The 21,729-nt window shown below is 38.4% G+C and overlaps 1 protein-coding gene across 7 annotated transcripts; it reads right to left on the reverse strand.

Annotated features, from left to right (window-relative positions):
- Positions 1 to 1,501: 1,501 nt before the first annotated feature.
- FST (follistatin) lies at positions 1,502 to 21,500 on the reverse strand. Of its 7 annotated transcripts, none has more exons than XM_087927305.1 (6): positions 21,056 to 21,346; positions 18,805 to 18,996; positions 16,167 to 16,385; positions 14,510 to 14,734; positions 6,770 to 7,000; positions 1,502 to 2,654 (listed from the first exon to the last, which is right to left on the reverse strand). In XM_087927305.1, the coding sequence occupies exons 1-6, from the start codon at positions 21,135 to 21,137 to the stop codon at positions 2,575 to 2,577; spliced, it is 1,029 nt and encodes a 342-aa protein (XP_087783431.1). In that variant the 5' UTR covers positions 21,138 to 21,346; the 3' UTR covers positions 1,502 to 2,574. The 7 variants fall into 7 exon arrangements, with proteins under 7 accessions (XP_087783431.1, XP_087783433.1, XP_026572269.1 ...); XM_087927307.1 differs by having other exon boundaries at positions 6,845 to 7,000; positions 21,056 to 21,285; XM_026716484.2 differs by lacking the exon at positions 1,502 to 2,654 and adding an exon at positions 4,838 to 5,994 and having other exon boundaries at positions 21,056 to 21,500.
- Between the last annotated feature and the right edge of the window lie 229 nt (positions 21,501 to 21,729).

Genomic DNA, 21,729 nt, shown 5'->3' on the forward strand with positions numbered 1-21,729 from the left:
ATGTGGCAGACTTGATTTCATAATGGGACTCAACCATTCCAAACTCCACAGCTTCACCTACCAATTGCTATATAATTTAGCTGCCATAATGATTATGAAATGCTTTGGTTTTGGTTGCAGTTCTATGAAATATAATTACATGCCATTGTGGAGGAAGATATTACTAATGGATCCTGTTTTACTTTCTCATTTCCCAGAAAAGGTGTATACCAATTGAAGTTTTATTGATCAGAGAGTTAAGTGTTAATCAGATTTTTCAAGGGTCCTCAATTTCACTAGCCAGTCCATTGGGTTTGAAGGAATGAATCTGTTAACTGTGAATTCAAATTGTAATTGAATTAGATAGCTGCCTTCAAATATTAGTTATTTGCAAAGGTTTTTGCTTCTTCCCAGATCCTGTCTGATTGCTAAATTTCCATGGGATGATTGCTGCAAACAAGTAGCAGAATTCCCACTATATTAAGACAAAAAAAATGTGAACCTGGGTAAAGTACTAAAATGGAATTAAAAAGCAAACAAGCTCTGAATCTTGAAGGAAATTAAAGAACCATGTCCCATTTGTATATTGAAATGACTCTGCTCACTTTGCATCTGTATTCAATCTTTTTTCAAAGAAATATGAGGCACACCATGTGAAAAATTGTATAATAAACTTAATCCATATTAGTGATAAAGAGCACCCCCTCCTCAAATTCACACCTGTTTGATTACAAGAGTAATCAGTATATGCTATTCAGTCTCAGATCAGTGGTCAATATACAACCTCAACAATTTTTTCTTCAGCTGACTGTCAGATACTTTGGGGCCGAGAGAAGTGCAGATTGCAGAAGCATTATTAGATAGTGTTTTATCTAATGCAGGTCCATGAAGGTGGGACCAAAACCTGCAAGAAGGCAGATGTAATGTCATGATGCAGCCCCACTTCTGATGTTCGTGTGACAACATTGCTTGCACCCTGAAAAGGGCAGAGCTTGTATCCCTTGTGTTCCATCTGCTAAGCAGCAGAAACTGAGATGTTCCCCTATTGATGGCAGATTATTGATGGGAGAGTGAATAAATGAAATAAAAATTAATACATTAATTGCCATTAATGTTAAGTATTAGTTTTTTCTACTCTACAGAGCTTTAGAATATAAACATACTGGTGTGTGAATGTGACTGCATGTTTATGAAATTTGCTATGTATGCTTGCATATTGCTTAGTCCATATACAGGCAATTATAAAACAAACTCTAAAATCTATCAAATTATTCAACTTGGCATTTTAAGGGAGGAAAGAAGGTTTTCAAATCATAGCAGATAAGGACTGGATAACACTTTAGCTTTATCTCTTAAGTGAGGCATTAGGCCATTCCTTATGGAATCTTAGAGAAATCTGTGGATCTGTGAAACATTCAATTCAAGAGTTGCTATTTCAGAGGAAGCATAACCCTATCTAGAACCATCATTGACACCAAACAGGAATGCCAAATGTTTTCATAAGAACAATATAAACTTGTTTGGGATTTGACCTGGTTAAATCATTTTATTTGGAACATCACAGCTTGCACGAAACTATCTCCATTACATCTCAAATTGATCTTGGAAAGGTGATATAATAGAGATGTATTTGACCTCTCTCAGAAGTATCATGTTAAATATTACAACACCATCACAGGATCAATTTCTCTCGTCCATGACAATGCCTGGAACTGCAGTCAGGAAGGAGCAGACCCATTGTAAAAAAAGTCTTTCATTCCCCAAACCTTACAGGGAGTCCAGAGAAATATTATGGTCAATAGCAATGAACAAGACCAAAAGTGATATAGTCCTTCCTTTCAGGTCTTAACAAAATTAACCCACTAGAGCAACCAGTGTAGCTTTGGTCCCAGACCTGCATCTTGAATGGACAGGATCTAGATAATTCACTTTATCTAAGATCCTCTGATGTCCTTCAATAGCCTCCAAAATATTTCCCTAACGTTGAAGATTGGAGACGAGGCAGAAGTTATATAAAGGAGCTGGACTGAGAGACTGTGCCCTTGTGGCAGTGACAGGAGAAGACATGACTTTGCGTTCTTTTAAGGCAGTTCACATTTCTTTTTCTCAAAGAAGCATTGATCATCTCCTGAGACCAGCCACATATATGCTTGCTGTCTAGAGGACCCACATGAGGCATGAGTGACTGGGTTCATACCCTGAAGAGAACCCTGTCTATTTCTTCACTAGGTTAAATGAAATCCAGATACACATTATAAGATAGTGCCCTGGTTGGAGTTAGACTTGGTCCAAGTGGCATCTAACCAGAGTAAATACAAATTATTTTGTCTGCAAAGAACCTTAACAAATGTTGCAGCCTCATCTTTTCCTCACATCCTTTCTGGGAAAGGAATCAGTTTTCCCTGCTTGATATTCTCCAGATGTGTTGGATTACAACTCCCCAAATGGCCACTCAACATGGTCATATGTAGTCAAATACATTTGGGATTTGGGGAGCTGTAATTCATCATATTAATGGGCATAAGCTTGGAGAAGCCTGCAACATAGCATCTCTTGGTACGGGAAAAGATCTCTGGAGCCATTTATTTTCCTTCTTCATCTGAGGAAGCCAGAGCAGAATGCAGAATGGATTCTTTTCCTTTTAATCACACCACAATCCAGTGATCTAGGCAAGGCTAAGAGAAAGAGAAAGAGAGAATGACTGAGTGAGTAAGGGGGAGAAATCATTCACCGAGAGGAAGTGTATATAGCTTATCGAATCCACACTAGTATTCATTCAACTTAGATCATTACCCTGCATTTTTTTTCCTACCCATCCTCATGTACCTTGAAAGAGTTTCCTACAGTGTGAAGTTCTTGCATTGTTTTTAGTTATCAGGTGACTAAGAGATGCATGTGTATATCTTCAGTTTCTTTGGACCCATCCTGTCTTCAGCTAAATACCAAAGGAATAACAGAATTGTTGGAAGGGATCTTGAAATTCTTCTAGTCCAACCACCTGCTCCAGCTGGAAACCTTATACCTTTTCAGACAAATCATTGTCCAATCTCTTTTTAAAAACGTCCAGTTTTAAAATTCTCCCAGGAGGACATCACAAGGGAGTTCTTCCCATAAGGCTATTTCAGAAGTGTCAGTAGCCAATGATGGGTGCGGACTGATCTTCAAAAAAATACCACCAATAGCACCCTTCACTATTTCTAAAAAAAGAAAATGTACTCAAAAATATCATCTGCTTTCAAGCTCCCTGATAGTAAAGGAGTAGTGGCAGAATGGTAATCCAATAAAAATGGTATCAGAAAGTCTTAAGGAACACTTGGAACTGCAAAATGATGGGCAAACCATGAGTAACTCATCTCTGAATTAATCTGATAGAAAGAACCTGCAAAATTTGAGGAATTCTGTAATGAATGTCATGATTATCATAAGCTAAATTGCTTTGAAAAAGCCAAATGGAACTGACTACAGTATATGCAGACTTCAGATTTCAGAGACCGTTTGCCTATGAATATCAGCTCCTGGAGAACAATAGTGGAAAAAAATTAATAACTTTTATTTTTCTTTATTTGCTTTCCAGAGATATTCAGTTGGTTGTAGCTGGGAGATAGAATGCTGGATTACATGTTACTATGAATCAGCAGGATCTTTCCTATGTTTCTTATTCATGGCCACAGTATGTTTTTTAGAGGAATATATTTACAATTATATCTAAAATAATTAGTCCACACTAGGATAATATGATATGAGGTGAAAATTGAATGGAGTAATTTATATAGTTAGATGTATTTAATTATTGTAAAATGTACTGACATCAGCAAGTATTGCGGGCCCAATTGGCAAAAGAAAGTTGAAGTCTGTATTTTTGGAAACAAGCAGAAGAGGCCTTCATTCTGCGGTGGATAGACAATGGCTAAAATGATTATGGTGATGATGAAGATATAATGATGGCTTGTGCATTTGAGTGAGCTATCATAGATTAAATATAAAATATAAAAATAATACCATCTCAAGCAGATACTTTTCAGTAATATTAGTGAATACATTCAGCTGTAGGCCATGAAGAACAATGAAATTAATTTATTATTTTAGGTTTTCATAAAATTGTTATGTGTAAGAAATATGTAAGAGCAATTGCTCAATAAAAAGGCTTAAATGTATAATTACAATTTCAAGATTCTAGTGTCTGTCAGAGAGAAACTTAATTATCATTTTGGAAAAATACCACTCTATAGAATCTCATGATTATATGAAACAGAGATAAGTTCTATGACTCTGAAGGAAGTTTAAAATTGCAGTGAAATTTTAAAGGTATAATGCAACACAAATAATATTGTTTTATTTGATTTATATACAGTATTTTTCTTCCTCTAAGAAACAGGGAAATATATATAATTCTGTCCTCTTTGATTGTATCTTCACAACATTCCTGTGTGATTTGGATTTAGAACCTTGATTTCTCTAGTCCTTAGTCAACAACCAATCTGTATACTATATTCATTCTTATTAGTTTCAATATGAGATAGTGAAAACATAATAAGTTGGGCTAGAGTCCTTTAGAGTATAAAAAATACCTTTACATTAAATGTAATATTTACAAATGCCATGGGGCAGAATTTTCCTCTCATCAAGATTGAGTAGTGAGGATAGATTAAAAATGATTGAACCTACATTTTTTTAGCACATTCCCAGACAACTACTAACTACAAACTCAATTTTTCAGCATACAAAATCTTCGTTTCCTTCTGTGTATTACTTAGGTATCCTACAATAATTCCAATTTAGTCACCATAGATCATCTTGAATCTGAATATTCTTGGCCACCAGCTTAACTCAACCAATAATTGAAATCAATATACACAGGTTTGGGGGAAAGGATATCCATTTTTTATTTTTTTTCACTCATAATTATTTACAAATACACATTATAACTTTTATATACATTGCACATTTACATGGTAGAAAAGTACAAAACTATATATTTAAATGAATTTATATATAACTTGTCATGTTTGAAAATATAAAATTGCCTCAGAAAAAGAAAGTATTATGAAAAGCAAGAAACTTGAACTGATAAAGCTTTGATATAATATTCTGTTAACATTTTGAATGTGAAACAAAAAGAATGTTTAAAAAATGGAACGGACTATCTGTGAGGACAGACCTAATAAAACATTGATGTTCATGACAATGTATTTTCATGTTTCTTCTTTTTCTTAAAAAAAAAAGAAAATAATGCTTTCTTTACATTTAGCCACATAGCAACTAAAAAAACCCTTCATAATCCGATCTTTGGGTTTGAATTCTCATAGTACAATATAAATGTTCAGGATTTTGAGATCCCATTACTACATGATACAATCAGAGAACATAGCCAGGGAAAGAGGTTCTGTTAAAGCTCTCCCTCTTTCCACCTCAAATATATACTTAACTCAGTTTACAGCGCCTTTTGGTCAGTCAAGATTCCTTGTAAACAAATATCCTAGGGATCATGTATTTATATACAGAATTGGCAAGAAGGAAACACAATAAATAGAAAATGTAACTGAAACTGTCATGCAAAGTTTTGTTAAAATGGAAAAGAGTTAACATTGGCAGAAATAAGGAGCTGAAAATTGTAATTGGGGAGGAGGGTTAGGCTCTAAGGAATGGATTTATAGTTTACAAGAAAAAAAGCTTTACTTTACAAGCAAGAGACCTCACAATAAATAACACAGCTCATCCCATAACGATTACATTTCTTCTTCAAAAAAAAGGTGTACAGTCAATCAGACTTCTTTAATGTATAAATTATAAAACATGACACAGTATAAATAAATGTCTACAAGATTCAACTATATGTATACTTCTTTCTTCCCCAAATAAATAAGCATACACTTATGTACAGTATGGACATTGTAATTCTTGCCCAATGGCTGTTTCAAAAGTGATGGAAATTTTACCACTCTAGAATGGAAGATATAGGAAAGCTGTAGTCCTGGTCATCCTCTTCATCCTCTTCCTCAGGCTCTTCATTGATGGCTAGATAGGAGAATACAGGGGAGCTCTTGTTTAAATATGGATGACAAAGCGCAGAAGCTGTCTGTGCATGTTTTCAAAGCCCCCTGCATAGCCAAAATAGGATGTGGCATGTTTTTTAAAGCGTAGATTGCAGTTAGGTGCACTTTGGCACCTGTGGTTATTCAATAAAGTTGATTGTGGGTTTTGGTTTGTTTGTTTGTTTCTGCATGTAAGTGTAAAGTGTGTGTTACATAATCTATGAAGTCATAACTGCAGCAAGTTCTGGAGACTCAATGGCTCAGGTTTATTTGGCAGATTCCTGAAATTAGATAAAAAGTGCTCTTGTGTTCTAGGTTTTTAAACTGCTGTTGAGTCCTTCATTCAGAGGCCATTGTGAGCGGACAGCAGCCCACATGGTTAAGGGTTAAGCTAGTTTGGGAAGGGTTGAGGTGAGGGAACAATTAGATTATAGCCAAGTGTTAATAAAGCAGGCAGCAAAGCACACTCAAGCAAACAATATTAACGGAAGGCAAGAAACAGCTAGGAAGATGCATTTAAGGCAACTTTCTGTTGTTAGACACTTCCCTAAAAAGAGAAAGGACCCTCAAACATTTGATTTTTCTTCTCATCAAGCGCAAGATTTCTGCATAATACATAAATCTTTCTACATAAGATCTCACTACTGCATAGTTTTCTTTCCTGTTTAATAAAGGCTTCCATCCTCACCTATTCTAAGGATTTTGTTTGTTTGCCTTCAGAAGATTAAATTTCCTGCAAGGTTAAAAATCTCACTTACAGTTGCAAGATCCTGGGTGTTTTACTTCCAATAGCACACCCAGGGAACAGGCTGCTTCCTTCATGGCACACTCACTTGGATAAGTGGTGTTATCACTGGCACAGACAGCTTCGTCTGATTTGCTTTCTGGACATAGCTCATCACAAAGGGCACACCGTCCTCTGCCCACTCTGGAATCCCACAAGCATTTCTTCCCAGTGCTGCACTGAATGTCTTCACAAGATTTGGCTTCTATAAAGGGTTTTCATTAAAGGAAAAATGGGAAGAGATAAGGGTTAAAAGAGCAAAAGGAAAACAATGCTCTAAAAATGTTGGGATGGGTAGTGAATCCACCCCCCCAATAGAGTGAAGGCAAAGGTGGAAAATTTGAATTATCACCAAGTGTTGGGGTAGAGGATAAGGTCAAGGGTGGTACTAGGAAAGGCAGCTTGTGAAGGTGGTTAAATTCTTCAGCTGAAAAGCAAAATCACTGTGACTGCAAACTCTATGGACAACACCTGAAATGTTGCAGAAATGACGCCCAAACTTCAAGACAAGATGCATAGTACCCAAGACTAGTTCCATACTTGGTATAGCATGAAATATAACACTTCTTCCTATTCCCTGCTGGTATAAATAGTATTATCTGGATTTAATTCCAGCCATGCTTGATGTACAACCAGCAGAATTAGTGGGACTTGAGTATGACTAAAACTATTATCCAACAACATTTGGAGGGTTATCCCAAAACCATGCAATTCAACATATTTCCCAGCCTTAAGTTGGGGAGAGACCTCTGATGGGAAATAAAATGTTGAGAATCATCTCGTACTGCCCATTAGCTTCAAAAGCTGATTCTTTTTGACATTAAAAAGTAAAACCTCGGAAAATCCAGCTTTATATAGGAACAAAAGGACTGTTAACTGTGTTTCTTTGCCAGATAGGAAAGAACATTCATTACAGCAAAGTCCTTTTAGCCTAAAACATAAGCCCAAGTAGACATATAACCTATGTTGGCTTGAAATTAATTAATTATTCCTTTCTCTTAATTTCAGTTGGAGAGAATTCTTTTTAAAATGGTTGGAAAGGACAGAAGAGAACTTTAAAAATCTGCTTAATTTTTCTGCCCTTGTGGCAGTAATAATGCAATATATATTTCTCAGACTTGTTGACATTAGAGTTCTTCAGGTGGATGGATGGAGGGGGTGCACTTTATTATCAATAATCATAAACTGGTAGCAAACTATTTATCAATTTTATTTGCTGCCCATCTTGTGGTTCAAGCTAATTCTGAGAGCATTGTGTATTTCTTTTTTCTGACATGTGCACATACAGTAAAAAAAAAAAAAGCTACTCAGAGAAACCAGATATAATTAATTTAATGGCAGGAATGTTCCTAAAAGTTTAAATAGCTTATCTACTCTCTGGTGACGCTTTCTTTGCTTTTGTTGGTTTGTGTGTGTGTGTGTGTGTGTGTGTGTGAGAGAGAGAGAGAGAGAGAGAGACAGAGAGACAGAGAGAGACAGAGAGAGAGATCAGGCTACAGAAAGCTTGTAGATTGATTAATTCAAAACTACTTTATGTGAAGAGCTGACTTTTAGCTATAATAGGACAGCACTCATACATAGTTATACTTTAAAAAGTGGCATATACATGACATGACTTAAGTGTAGCTCTTTGACCTAGGAAAGGGCTTAGGATATTGAGAGCCAATCTATTTATTTTCCTATTTATTTATTGTCACCTAAGCCAATGTCACTGAACACAGTAACAGTTATGTTTGAATAGACATTTAGAATTTAGCCTACATGATTCCTTATTTAATATTGGATTTCCAAGCTGCTAGTCAACAAATTTCCTACATTGCATAGTGCTAGAGCTCACTCAGTCTTGGATGTTAGTGCTCACAATTTAAAAAAACACACAGAATTTTTAAGTGAAAGGCAGCAGGAAGAAATGTTTTGTTTTTTGGGAAAAATGACCTCTTTTTCTTATCAAAGATCAGATGTCCTAGTGTGCTGGCTACACAATCTAGATCTGCTTTTCCAAACTGGTGCCTTTCAGTTGTGTCAAGGCAAGAACTCTCCAAAATCCTGGAGGTCATTGAGATTGGGATTTCTGGAAACGGCCTTTCCAAGGCCTTCCAGGGTTGGATCCAAAGAAGTGGATATAACCTGACATTATATAAAAAGCCATTTATAACATCTGGAGAAATTTCTCTATTTGTCATATAATGATGGTCAGATAACAGAGATCAGGCTTTTATATCCCACTGAAGTATTAAGTTAAGAAAGATTGTGATATGAATAATCTGGTGAATGACTTCTGGGCTTATCTCCTTGCATTGAAATCTCACAAGCTGAACCTTACATATCAAGGCTCTCAGTTAATTTTTTTATTTTTTCCTGTTTCTGAGAATACCATTTGATACAACAAACACACACATAAATGCAAGAATATTACAAACATCATACTTTGTTTGATTTTGAATTCAAAAGAAGATTGAAAAGTTGCAATAAATGGATAGATCAGCCTTTTGAAAAACCAGTCTATAAAATCATCCTATTAAGTTTATCACTACTAACCTAGAATTAAGAGTAGGAGTTGTAAAAGCACAACTGTTTTGGAAAACTGGATATGATTCATCAATGTGCAGCATTTTAAAAGTAGGTTAATTAAATGGGGAAGTTAGGCATATATTTAAATCTGTTCCCCTGAAACCAAAGGAGCATAGAAGCATGTTAGAACATAGATAGCAATACTTATAGCTAGAGTCCTGTTTGCTATATTTGCTTAGTTTCTTCCCAAATCAGTTGGGGTTTACTGCCTTCTTGCTTCTAATAGTGAGGAGAACAATAATATCTTCATTGGGGCACAGGAAATAGGTTGTGTGTGTATTTTTGTGTTATTGTGCACATGTGCAAATGCTTGCTCACATTACAATTAGACGGCACAGAAATATTCAATCTGAACCCTCTGGGTTTCAAAGGGTCCCTAAAAGCTGTGGGTATAATCTCTAGAACTCATGCAACAGTTGTCGCTGAACTTTAATATTTAATGTGATAGGTGATTGCTCACCTGGGGAATACTTATATTAATGTTATGATATTAAATTACACAGCATTTACTCTTCTGATGGTACTGCTTACATTGTGAAATGTCTTTCCTGGCTCGGCAGAGCATTCAAAGAAGAAGTAAACTATTCTACAGACTTGTTTTAGAGGAATCAAGTCTTAATCCAAATGTAATTGCAATGTTTTTGATCTTTTACTGAAAACATTACTTTATTTATTTTCTATTTTATCAATTTATAAGCCACTTCAATATGCTGATACAGTTTTGAAGATTATGTTTGATCATGATTTTAGTATTTGCAGATGTCCATTACACGCACGATTTGTTATTTGTAGGGGAGAAAAGTGGTTTTGGATCAATCCAATGTGTGTTTCCTAAGCTTTCTTGCCTAGCAAAATGTTTCCATTGGAATCTAGTTGAACTGAATCCTAAGCCATGTGGTCAGAAAACTTCTTCAAAGACTTGGTATTCACAACTATCACACATTCCAGTGGAATGAAGGCCAAAGACTAGTCTTCAATAATTGTCAACTGGATTTGGTGGAAAGTTTTTTGACCAAATTCTATCCTTCTGGATCTGAGGATTACATTCCTATGAGTTTTTGAAATATAAATTTGTATATAATAGCATTTTTCCATAGCAAGGAAGTAGCTGTGATGTGGCAGATGTGGAGTGGAATGTTTTATGCAAGAGCTGTGCCAGCTTTTTTTCCCTTCTATTTTAATAATTTAAAGTCAGAACTAGCAATTTTTGAAAATATCTACTTTTTCTTATCATGTTTGCCTCCTACTATTTATTAGGAATGGTTTTAATTCATCTATTTCTTTCCTTATTCCTAAATTAGTTAGCCAGTCAGAGATGGTATAATAGTTTTATCTGGCTTGTACGCTTTGACTGTGTAATTCCATCAATGAAGACAAGTTAGATAAATTCAGGATAAATAACAGCAATAAAATAAATATCTATACAAATAATTTTAAACATTTTAGGTACTGGTAAATATAATAAATTAAAAATGGACATTATTAAATATGGAAGAACATATGCAGATTTATAAATATGAAATGAATAATCTGATTGAGTATAACTGGTTATGGTGGAATATTTCTATCTACCAGTGTCAATAAAAATTATGCAAAAAATCCCTCACCCCAATTAACTAGCACTGGATTATTTAAAAATCAGGATACTTCATTCATTTCCAGAAAATAGCTAAATATTTCCAAACCCAGTCCTGATACATTATTGAGATCATGACAGGGAGTGACTCATTTCCAATCTTTTGGGTAAACATCCAGAACCTATGTATTCACCGAATCAACTTCTTCTGAATCATTTGAGTTTATTGCTGCTCCATCAGCAGCCTTAAGAGAACAAAAGAAGGGAGAGAGAGTGTTTGTCATTCCTGGTTTATCATTCCTGGCATATTGTTCTGGCTGTATTTCAGTGGACTAGAAGTTATATTGCTCAGTCAAACAACAGAAATGCAACTGAAACCAGTGACTGTGACTGATGAGAGTTAAAGAGTGGCTGAAAATATGTGGATCAGGATCTATTAAGATATAGAGAGAGTAAGGAAGAGGGGAAAAACATCATCAGACTTGCAAGATTCTGCTAGCTAACGAGAGCTTGAAATAGATCTATACTAGTCTTCCTTTATTTCTTTGTCGGTAAAATATAAATATTCCTGGTCTAATTTATCTAGTAGGGCTGACATCAATCTTGCAAGCCTTATTGTACTTTAGTTCTTCTCCTTACACTCCATTAAATTTGAGAGGCATTTCCCTCAGTAACTTCAGAATATTATCTCAATCTCTGTGATTTAAAGAAGGGTTCAGCTCTCTTTGGCTAAGTAATACTTTTTGTGTATTTCTGTCAAAGCCTTGTATAGGCCTTTAATATTAGCTTCTTGTTATTTTTAATTATTTATATTTATTGGCTGCCCAACTTCAGCGGATTCTGAGAGATGTACAAAACTAGGGAAAACACATTTGAGGGAAACATTATGAATCTTCAAATTTCATATTGCTTAAAGTTGGAAGTATGGATTTTGCTATCACTTCAGGACGAAGAATCTTGTGGCCTTCTAAAAGTTACTAAACAATGTTTCCCAGCAATTCTAGTCAGCATAATTAATGCTAAAGTATTCTGAGAATTGTAGTTATCTATATTATCCTAAATATTGCTTAAAGCACCACCTACCATCTTCTCTTTTGTTTTGAGAAGACTGCATTCTACTTGAGACTGTTAATTAAAGAGACGTGCTACTGAATCAATCTACATTTGGTAAATAAACATAATAATGATGTATTTGTAATTTACTGTCTATAATCTGAGATAGGGGCATAAAGAGATTGCAATTTTTGGTAATTTAAACAACAACAGGGAGTTCTCTTGGCAACAATATGTAAGTGGTTTTCCACACATAGAAGTGGGTTGAAATCAGATCTCTGTTAACTTACTGACCAAACTATCTTTCTGTTTTAATTTGTCATTTTTAAACTGGAAGTAATAGTTCAGAGGAGAACATGAGCACCAACACCAAACCAAACCAAACCAAAGAACCCCTATATAAGCAGTATGTTTTTTCCTGAGCTGGTGCAAATAAGAGATTGAGCTAGAATCAGAAAGCTTCTGATTTCAAACTTGCTTCTGACTGTTACTCACTTTAAGGGCCTTTTAGTAAATCACCCTCTCTAATCTGGTAAGATAATAACACCAATGGAATTTATGGCACAGGATAGACCTTCATATGTGGCTGAATCATCACTTTCAGCAGCCCAAACCAACAGAGTCAATACTGAGAAAACTGGAAATTGAGCACATCACCATCTGGCGGGACAACTCATGCCTAGTCCTCATGCATAACTCTTGGATAAACTACCTTTTATTACCACTGCTGCATTTTCAATACCAGGAAGTTATATATAAGTATATCATTTTAATAATGTCTCTTGTGTTTTTAGCAGCATTAATTAATAAGATTATTTTGGGGGAAGGGAATTTCTCTTAAGAGTTTCAGTTATTCTGCATTGTTCTCATTACTAGCACAGAGTAGAACTAAAACTGTCGCCTATCTAGTAACATGGCTTCTTCCAGCTTCACTCTCCATCAAGACCTTTACATAAATTGTCTTGACTTTTTAACTTTTTAAAACTATTCTTAAGCAGTGTGTTAATCAGCTCTAGAAGTTGTAAGAGGAGAAAGTTGTACTCGTGGTTACCTATACAGGAAGCACAGAGAGCAAACAAGCATTGTAATGCCACAATATAAGCTCTGCCTGTTTCATACATATATTGTGACATCTCATGGATGCATGTAAGAGGTGGATCTTGTGTCACAATATTGCAACTTCACCATTCTGATAAAATTGTCAGATAATGTAGATCATTTGGCTATACCATGGAGCTTCCTCTATAGCCTTAAGTTGCCTTCTGGTGCAATGAGGAAGCTATCCCATTGCCAGTACTGAGATGCAGTTCAGGTTCTGTATAGGTAGTTCTTTTTTAACAGGCATTTATTTGTTCAGCAAACATTCAAAATTATGAAAGTGCTGAAAAAATGGTAGGATGATGCTCCAGGTTTTGGCTGTTCAATTACCCCAAATTCAGGTGATCAAAATTAGGTCCTTAACAGACCACCTTCATCAACAATAGCAATTCCCCACACTGGGTTATCTTCTCCTCACCTCTGCCTTTTGGCCACCCAAAGGCATTGCGAGGTCAGCTTGATGCTTCGCAAACCCTCTCCAGAGACTAAGGAACTCTTTTGTGGCATTGCAGAGATCTTCAAAAGGCCAGCAGCTGCCTTGGCTGGGTATGCTTCATCAGAAGAAGATGGTGAAGCTGGGACTGCTGGGAGAAAGCATGGGTAGATGGTGGTGGCAGAGTGCAGAGTGGCCAAAAGGGTAGTGATAGGGGCAGAGATAGACAGATGGGGGGAACTGAAGTGGAATCCCCATGGCAGAGCATTGGGGTGTGTGTGGTCCTTGCCTAACAACTGGAACTATTAGAAATATTGTCACTAAGTGGTAGAATTATGTGATGCTTTGCCTAATGACTGATTTGCTTAGTGATGGAAATTCTGGTCCTAGTTAAGGTCATTAAGCAAGGACTATCTATGTGTGTAGTGAAAGGATTCCCATTTGCTACTTGGCCAACCCTACCTTCAACTGCTCCCATGTAACAAGAGCCATTTCTCTCATAACCTTCCATCTCTCTTTTTGTGAGACCCTCCAGATGTGGAACAATCCAAGCAACAATTCTCAGAAGCAAGGTAAGAGCCAGGGGTTCCTGTGGCAAAGAAGTCAGCTATATAAATAACCAATAATAATTCAGCTTCAAGGAAGAAGAGACATGGATTTGAATCACTAAAGTAGGAGTTAAAAGATAATTTGCCCCTTAATTCTGTTGGAGGCCAATCAACTGCTGCTTTATTCTGGTAATGCAAAAAAGATTTGTATCTAGCCATGCCACATCATGTGCCTGAGAGATTCTAGTGGCTGTGTTAAGTCAAGGATCCTGGAATTTCTGCTAAGGTAACTATTGAGAAGAACAGCCAGGAAAAGACTGAACTAGGTTTGTGCTATGAAATAAGAATTCCGGATCAGTTGAAAAAGCTTTTCCCTTTGTGTATTTCCTCTCATTTTAAAAATAGAGCTGTAATCCCTTGTTCCATGGTACTTACTGACACATTTTCCTTCATAGGCTAGACCAATGGATCTTCCAAGCAGGCAAGTAGCTTTTCTTAGATGGCAGGCACTTGCGTATGTTATTCCATCATTTCCGCAGAGATACTGTTCAGGTAGAGTTGGCTCAGGGCAAATCCGATTGCATGTCACACAGTTGGCATTATTATTTTGATCAACCACGCATGTGGAACTGCCTGGGCATAAAACATCCCTACATGTCTCTGAAATAAATGGTAGGGAAAACATTATGTGAACAATAAGAGCATCCGTGCCATCAGTATAGACGCAAATAGCAAAAACTGAAAAGCTTTGATTAAACTAGCAATCTTTTGAATTTCCAGTTAGTTTATACTCTGGCTACAATAAGGATGACCTACTAATTGTAAGGTTCTGGACTTGGGATCAGTGATCTACAATCTAATAACTCTTATGATCATCCTAGAAAAAACATTAGGACTTGGCATCTGTCAAAATGCATAACCTTGAAGAAGCCCACTGTCAATGTCACAATGGCTTTGCCATTGTCCAGTTTGCTGTTTCCACTTCCTTGTCACCTACTCCCTAGCTGACAAGAATGGGAATCTGTCATTTCAACTGCTCCAAACTATTCCACAATATCCGGTAGCAACCAGGAAGACCTCCAAGGAAGAGGTTCTCGTGCTAATAAGTGGCTTTTTCTGCCTCCTCCAAGTCTAAAACTGGCACGTGAGCAAATTTTCAAGACTGCAAATAGATGGGAAGGACTTGTAGACCACCGTTTGTATCGCCCAGTCCACAGATTAATTTCCAATTTTAATAGGAGGGGAAATAGGTTGTGTACTTTTTGAGAACCGGTATAAGAACTGCAGATTTGTATTCTTGGCATGTGGGGTTCCCCCACCCTCCTGCATAGTCTAAGGATGGAATCCACTGCCAGAAGATGCAGTGCAACTTGGATGACTTCAAGGAGGTATTAGATACAGGGCAGCCAAGGTTATCAGAAAATACCATCTTCACGGCTATGAATTATAGCAAATGTTGTAGGCAGTTACTTGGAAATGTGGCCAGGATGCTATTATTGCTTTTGTATGTTTGCTACTGTGCCTCTATGAGACATTTGTGGAAACTGAATGCTGGCTTAGACAGCCCCTGGATCTGACACAATTTACTTGCAAGTAAAAAGGCAGCTAATTTACCAAGGAGCAACTATCTAACATTTTCCCTCATTTAAAAAACAAAACAAAAAACTTGCAGAACATTTATGATACAATTTAGCCATCTCAGGATTTTCTGTTTTGTTCTGCTGCAGAACTATAAATACGTTCTATACTAGGAATGGCTTTTGGTTACTCAGTAAAGCCTTTTCTAATCAGGGCATTCTCTGGATGTGCAGATTTCAGCTCCCAGGAATACCTCAGCCAGTGTGGAATTACTGAAGATTCTGGGAATTGAAAAGCACACTTCTAAGGGCACCAAGTTTGACCAGACTGGTAAAATTGCCCATTCCATCCTCTGTGTTTAAAACAGCCCTTTGTGTTATTATTTTGTGAAAGTGAACACAATTCACAACCTGTTTGCTACCATCTTTCTGCAGAATAAGTGGTATGAGCTTTTCTATACATGCTTTCTATCCCTGACTCTAGGATTGAGAAAAGAGAGTTACTGTAAACATACTTTTGCATTTGCCCTGATACTGGATTTCAAGATCTGGTTGTTCTTTACATTTGGCTTTCAGAAGGGCACACTCATTCTTGTAGGTTTTCCCATCCAAGCCACACACAGGCCCCTTCCAGGTGATATTTGAGCAATCTGGAGCACAGACACAACGAGGTTTGTTCTTCTTGTTCATTTTACATTTCTTCCCAGGTCCACAGTCCACATTCTCACAGGTTTCTAAAGAGGAAATGGAATGGAGAGAAAAGAGTTGGGCAGGTGACATAAAACCCAAAAACATTGTCTAAAACTCCCATCATAATTTAATAGGCAACGCATATTGTTGACTCACAAAATACTATTTTTTCCAGGAAAGCTATCTATTAAAAAAAAATCAAACACACAGGCCTTCCATTTTCTGAGCAGGACACTTGCAAGAGGCTAGGAAAACTGCACTAATAATGTCTGCAATGATGCTGAAGTCACAAAATAATGACAGTGAACTTCCTAGAAAATTAGTCTGTTAACTTGCAAAGAAATGATATGCAATTTTACCTACAAAAACTGTAGTAGCAGTTAAACTTTAAAACCTCTTTAAATACACTTTGGCTCAGGTCACTTTGAATTAGCATAATGTGGTTTGTTTGACTTTGATTTAGAGTGTTGTACAAATCCAGCTGTTACAAAGTGCAAATTATGGTTTAGACCAGTGTTTCTTACTCTTGACAACTTTGAGACAGCATGGGGAAATATGAGAGTTAAAGTCCACAGATCTTAAAAGTCAGGGCTGAGAAATACTGGTTTAGAGGTTATCATATTGTGGGAACTCAACTTTGGTTTGTTCAATAACCTATGGCTTAGCAGAATAAGTGATTCAGACTTTGAAAAGATAGAATAGATTAATCTCTCATTGCGCTGGTAAGTACTGTATATGTCAAGGTGACTAATTTCCATCAAGGAAACACGCTGTATTCCAATCAGGAGATAGGATACCAAAGCTGTCTTGTTTTTGTTTCAGCCGCCTCCCCTATCTACCCCATCATTCAGTGCAATAACATCTCTGCTCATATGGTGCCCTTGACATAAGCAGAGTTTGTTCTGTAACATCCTTCATGCTGAAGGTTACTGGAGCAGAGATTTCTCAACGTTGCAGGGTGAAAAGCTTTGGTTGCAATACATAGTTTTTACTTTTAGCAAAGCATCCTGTTCAAGATACGTGTGCCACACCAAGTTAAGTGACTTCGGAATTGCATTTCCATTGTATCATGTCTTAGCTTTCTTTGGCACCAAGGACACACCAATCATAATGTTCTCATATACACACCATTCTGTATTTCAGCTAGGTCTGAAATCTGTTTTAAATGCTAGACACAGGTAGAAGGTTCTTCTTTACGTCATCCTCTGGAGGGCAGAGGCACTCTCCTTACAACACGCTCTCTGATGCAGCTGGAAGCCTATCCTGTTAGAAACCTTGTTTTACAAAACTTAAAAAGCCCAGGCACTGTGATTAAGAAAGTCACAAATAAACCTGCCTGAGAAATAGGATACCTGGAGAATAACTTGAGTGAAGACAAAATACCTTTCTAGGTGAGTATACCAAGGACCAGAATGAGGGAGCAAGTCAAGTCAGTTGAGCCATTCAATCAGTTGAGCCATGGAGGGACAATATGTACTTTGAAATAGCCTTAGTTATGATAAGGAGGAGAAAACATTCCACTCAAATTACGTTCTAATTTGGGCTCAGTATTTGAATACATTCTTTGCATGCAGAATTTGTGAGTTTAGGTGAGAGGAAGGTCTACTTCCAGTTTGATTACTGGTATCTAAATGGATGCCAGGTCAGTTGGGCAGATAGAATACAATCCAAACATTTTGAATAGGTTTCTTGACAACAATACATTGCCTCCTTGGATAGCCTCTGTTCTGTTTTACTTCCAGTCTTGTCTACAGCTCTGGCATTCTCTGTAGCCCCTCATCCAAGTAGTAATCCCTTCTGATCCTGTTTCTGATCATCCTAGGGTTTTGTTTTTGTTTTAGATCAGCTAGTCCAGGGGTCTCCAACCTTGGCAACTTTAAGACTTGTGGACTTCAATTCCCAGAATTCTGGGAGTTAAAGTCTACAAGTCTTAAAAGTTGCCAAGGTTGGAGACCCCTGAACTAGTCAACTAGTGTTACTAGACAGGCTCTTGGAAATTCTAAAATCCAGTGCCATTCATTGTAGACAGATAGATTAGTCAGAAACCTAATAATTAAATGTGATATAACACAGAATCCACCGTTCTAATAAATGCTTTTTTAAAAATCTGACTACACTTTTGGGTTTTCCAATGAAGAGAAGAAATCCTCAAGCACAATTTCCATCCGTTCCACTTGCTTTTGTATGCTTAATGTACAGTCCTTAGCATTGAAAATAATCTTGCTTATCCTTTCCTTGTGGGAGGAGACAGCAATTCAACAAGAGTAGTTTGACATCTTCAGGGACAGAGACTGATACCCCTCATTGTAGAGCTAGGGAACTTCTGTATCTAATGTTACCGGTGTAAAGGCATTACTAGATTGAACAAACCAAGGTGCTTGAATCCGTCTGAAGCAGCTTCCTCTCTTCCTCTCTTAACTTACAAGTGCTTCCCTGAACCAGACCGTTGTTAGCAGCACCCACCTTTGCAGGGGATGCAGTTGGGGGCCCCTCCGCTAAAAATCATCCATTTTAAAAGCACGTGGTCGCTGACATCCTCCTCGGTCCAGGCAGTGGTGAGCCTCCCTGTTTTGCAGCACTCTTCCTTGGTGAGGCCGTTTTTGTAGAGGACCTGGCAGCGACCGTTCCTGGCTTGCCGGAGCCAGCAATTCCCAGCTAGTACAGGAAGAGAAAGAGGGAGAGGGAGACGCAGGCAGCTCAGTGTCAGTTACCAGTGACCCAGACACAACACGTGCGGGTTTAATTGACTTTTACTAGACTGTTTACTTTTTATTTGTCCCGTTTCATAACCTGAAGCTACTCCTCTGAATCAAACGGAAGCACCGTTTCAACAACTTGATCAAACCCGTTCGACGCCTTGTTATTCCACCCGGGGAAGGGAGACAACTGTAAGCAATTTCAGAGCGGGGGAGGGCTTAATCGCGCACCGCAGGGTCTTGAAATAAGACCTGGAGCATCAAAGTGCGTGTATCTCTCGGTGTGTGTCTGTGCGCGCGAGAAAGAGTTAGTGTGATTGACGAACCTGTCTTCCTACCCATTAGCTGACCTCGTCAACCCAGCTCCTCTATTTTTAAACAACCTACAACGATAAACATCTTTTTAACACTTAAAAAGAAGTTTGCACAATAAACTTACGGGGAAATCTCACTACAACTCCACCCCCCAAGGTGTAGGAGCGCAAGTATAAGGGACTTCGAAATATTTGAATATCCATTTCAGAAGAAAAAAAAAAGAGAAAAGAAAAGAGGAAAGGAAGAGAAGGGAAGAGAAGAGAAGAGAAGAGAAGAGAAAAGGTAGGGGGGAAATGAGCACACGCATTCCAGCAGCGATTTGCAGCTCTACCAATGGGCTAACATAGAAGGACGTGGAATAGACAAGTTGGCATGGACTTTATGGAGAAAGCAGCAACACACGCGCACTTAAACGCACACACTGACACCAACAACCTTGAGTCTGTCTGTTACTGTGGGAACCGAGCCAAAAACACTGAACTGACCTGTTGTCCTATTCCTTGAGATAATCTAGAGAATTTCGTTGGAACCAGTTCGTCGTGAATCATCAGCCTGACCTCCAACAAATGCAGATCAAATCGAATCGAATTTGTTTCTTTACATCACAGGATGCCAGGCAGAACCAACACTGCTCTCGCGCGCCAAATCCACCCATTTTAAGATAGTGGCGGCAATAATGTCAGCGGTACCAAGGGATCCATCAGTTAGGAAGTTATTTTCATTACTACTTGCTTAAAGTTACAATAATGTAACATGTTAGATAAATGTATGGATGGGATGTAACAATAAATTGTGGACCTAATGTCATTAACCTCCCTCCTAGACAACGCAAGCCAACTGGGGCGGAGGAGACTATTTTCAGTTTCCAAAATGTTGGTTTCGTTTATCGTGCTTTAAACGAAGCCCCAAGTTGCAAACCTTCTTCACTCGCTTACCTGGAAGCAAGTTCCACTAAACTGAAGTGGGGAGGAGGGGGGGAGGGATTTATTCTGGAAAGGCTCGTCTTGATTGGGGTTGCAAGTCATGCTTGCAGTTGTGAAATCCAGCCCTCCGAAGTTCATTCCCGAAGTGACATGAAACGAGGAGGCACAAAGAAAACCCTTCAAACTTTAAAATCTCTTTTCTTCTCCCTTTTATCCACTCCACCTCCCCACCTCGCCCCGAATCCGCGCGACCGGATTTGTGAGACCCAATGCGAAGATTATTTTGCACCCGTAGAAGGAAGCGGGTTCAGTGATTTTTAGAAATGAAAATACGCGGATAAATCACAGGCAGGATGGAGGAACCTCCGTGGTGACCAAACTCGGAAAAGTTCTTAGCTGGTGCTGGAAGTTTAAGCCAGGCAACAGCGACGCCAGTTTTTTAGAAAGCCCTTTTAGAGCTAATGATGGATAAAGTGATGAAGATGATCAGGCTGACGAGAAGAGGGATTCTCTGTCCAGCGAATCGTGGGTTTTCCTTCTCCCCAGTCTCCGCATTCCCAGAAAGCCCCCGATGCAAAGCGATCCCAACTAAGCGCGAGTTGGAAACCCCCGAGACTTCAAGTGGGAAGCTCTGTCTGAGTTTAGGACTGGAGCTTTAAACGCCTCGGGTGGGTTGAAGAAGGTAAAGGCGCCGGGTGAGCTAAAAAGGCAGAGATAGAGGGACATACAGAGATAGACAGAGTCACACCAGCAAGGAAATGTGTGAATTATTTATCTTACCTTGTGCGGTTTGATCTTCTATGAAGTGGCAGAAAAACATCAGGAATAAAACCATGCCTGGAAAGATTCTCTGGTTTAACATCCTTAAATTACTTTCCCTCCAGTGAAAGAGACGAACGCAACCTCGGAGTGGCAAGAGTCAGGCGAGGGAAAGAAAGAGCGAGCACGCCCGTCACACAGCCTGCTTCTGATCGCTCTATCTATTGAATGAATGTCAGCCTCTGAATGCTGTCTCGCTTTAAATCGAATGGGGTCTTAGTTCTGCGGTGGGCGGTCTCCTAATGTGTGTGTGTGCGTGTATGTGTGTGTGTGTGGGGGGGCAGTATGGGAGAAAGAGGGAGGGAGAAGGGTGTATGCGCGCGCGCGTGCTTGGGTGGTGGGGGGAGATTTAAAAAACTTCGGCTTGAATCCCTTTTCGATTATTTGTCTCCCAAGGTGTGCGCGCACGCGCGTGGGTCCATCCCCGGCTTCCACACACACCCCACGCCCCTCCCAACACCCTTTCCCGCTGCTTTGCTCAAATCGACCGGAGAATCGCTGGGACTCTGGCACCCAGCGGGTCGGGAAGGGAGAAGTGGGTTTGCGCTCCCTGCCAAGTGGTGGGTTTTTTTTAGGGGAACTGAGTGTGGGAACCCAAAGCCCAGGCTGTCCGCTTAAAGAGGAAGGAAGGAAGG

This window comes from Pseudonaja textilis, chromosome 2, assembly GCF_049901715.1.
Source record: "Pseudonaja textilis isolate UNSWEBS1 chromosome 2, rPseTex1.2, whole genome shotgun sequence".
NCBI classification, from domain to species: Eukaryota; Metazoa; Chordata; class Lepidosauria; order Squamata; family Elapidae; genus Pseudonaja; species Pseudonaja textilis.

Coding starts and splice junctions, on each gene's coding strand:
- FST (XM_026716484.2), bottom strand. CDS start 21,137: ATGTTAAACCAGAGAATCTTTCCAGGCATGGTTTTATTCCTGATGTTT. Junction 18,997..21,055: donor AGAAGATCAAACCGCACAAG/GTAAGATAAATA, acceptor TTCCTGTACTAG/CTGGGAATTGCTGGCTCCGG. Junction 16,386..18,804: donor CAACTGCATCCCCTGCAAAG/GTGGGTGCTGCT, acceptor TTTCCTCTTTAG/AAACCTGTGAGAATGTGGAC.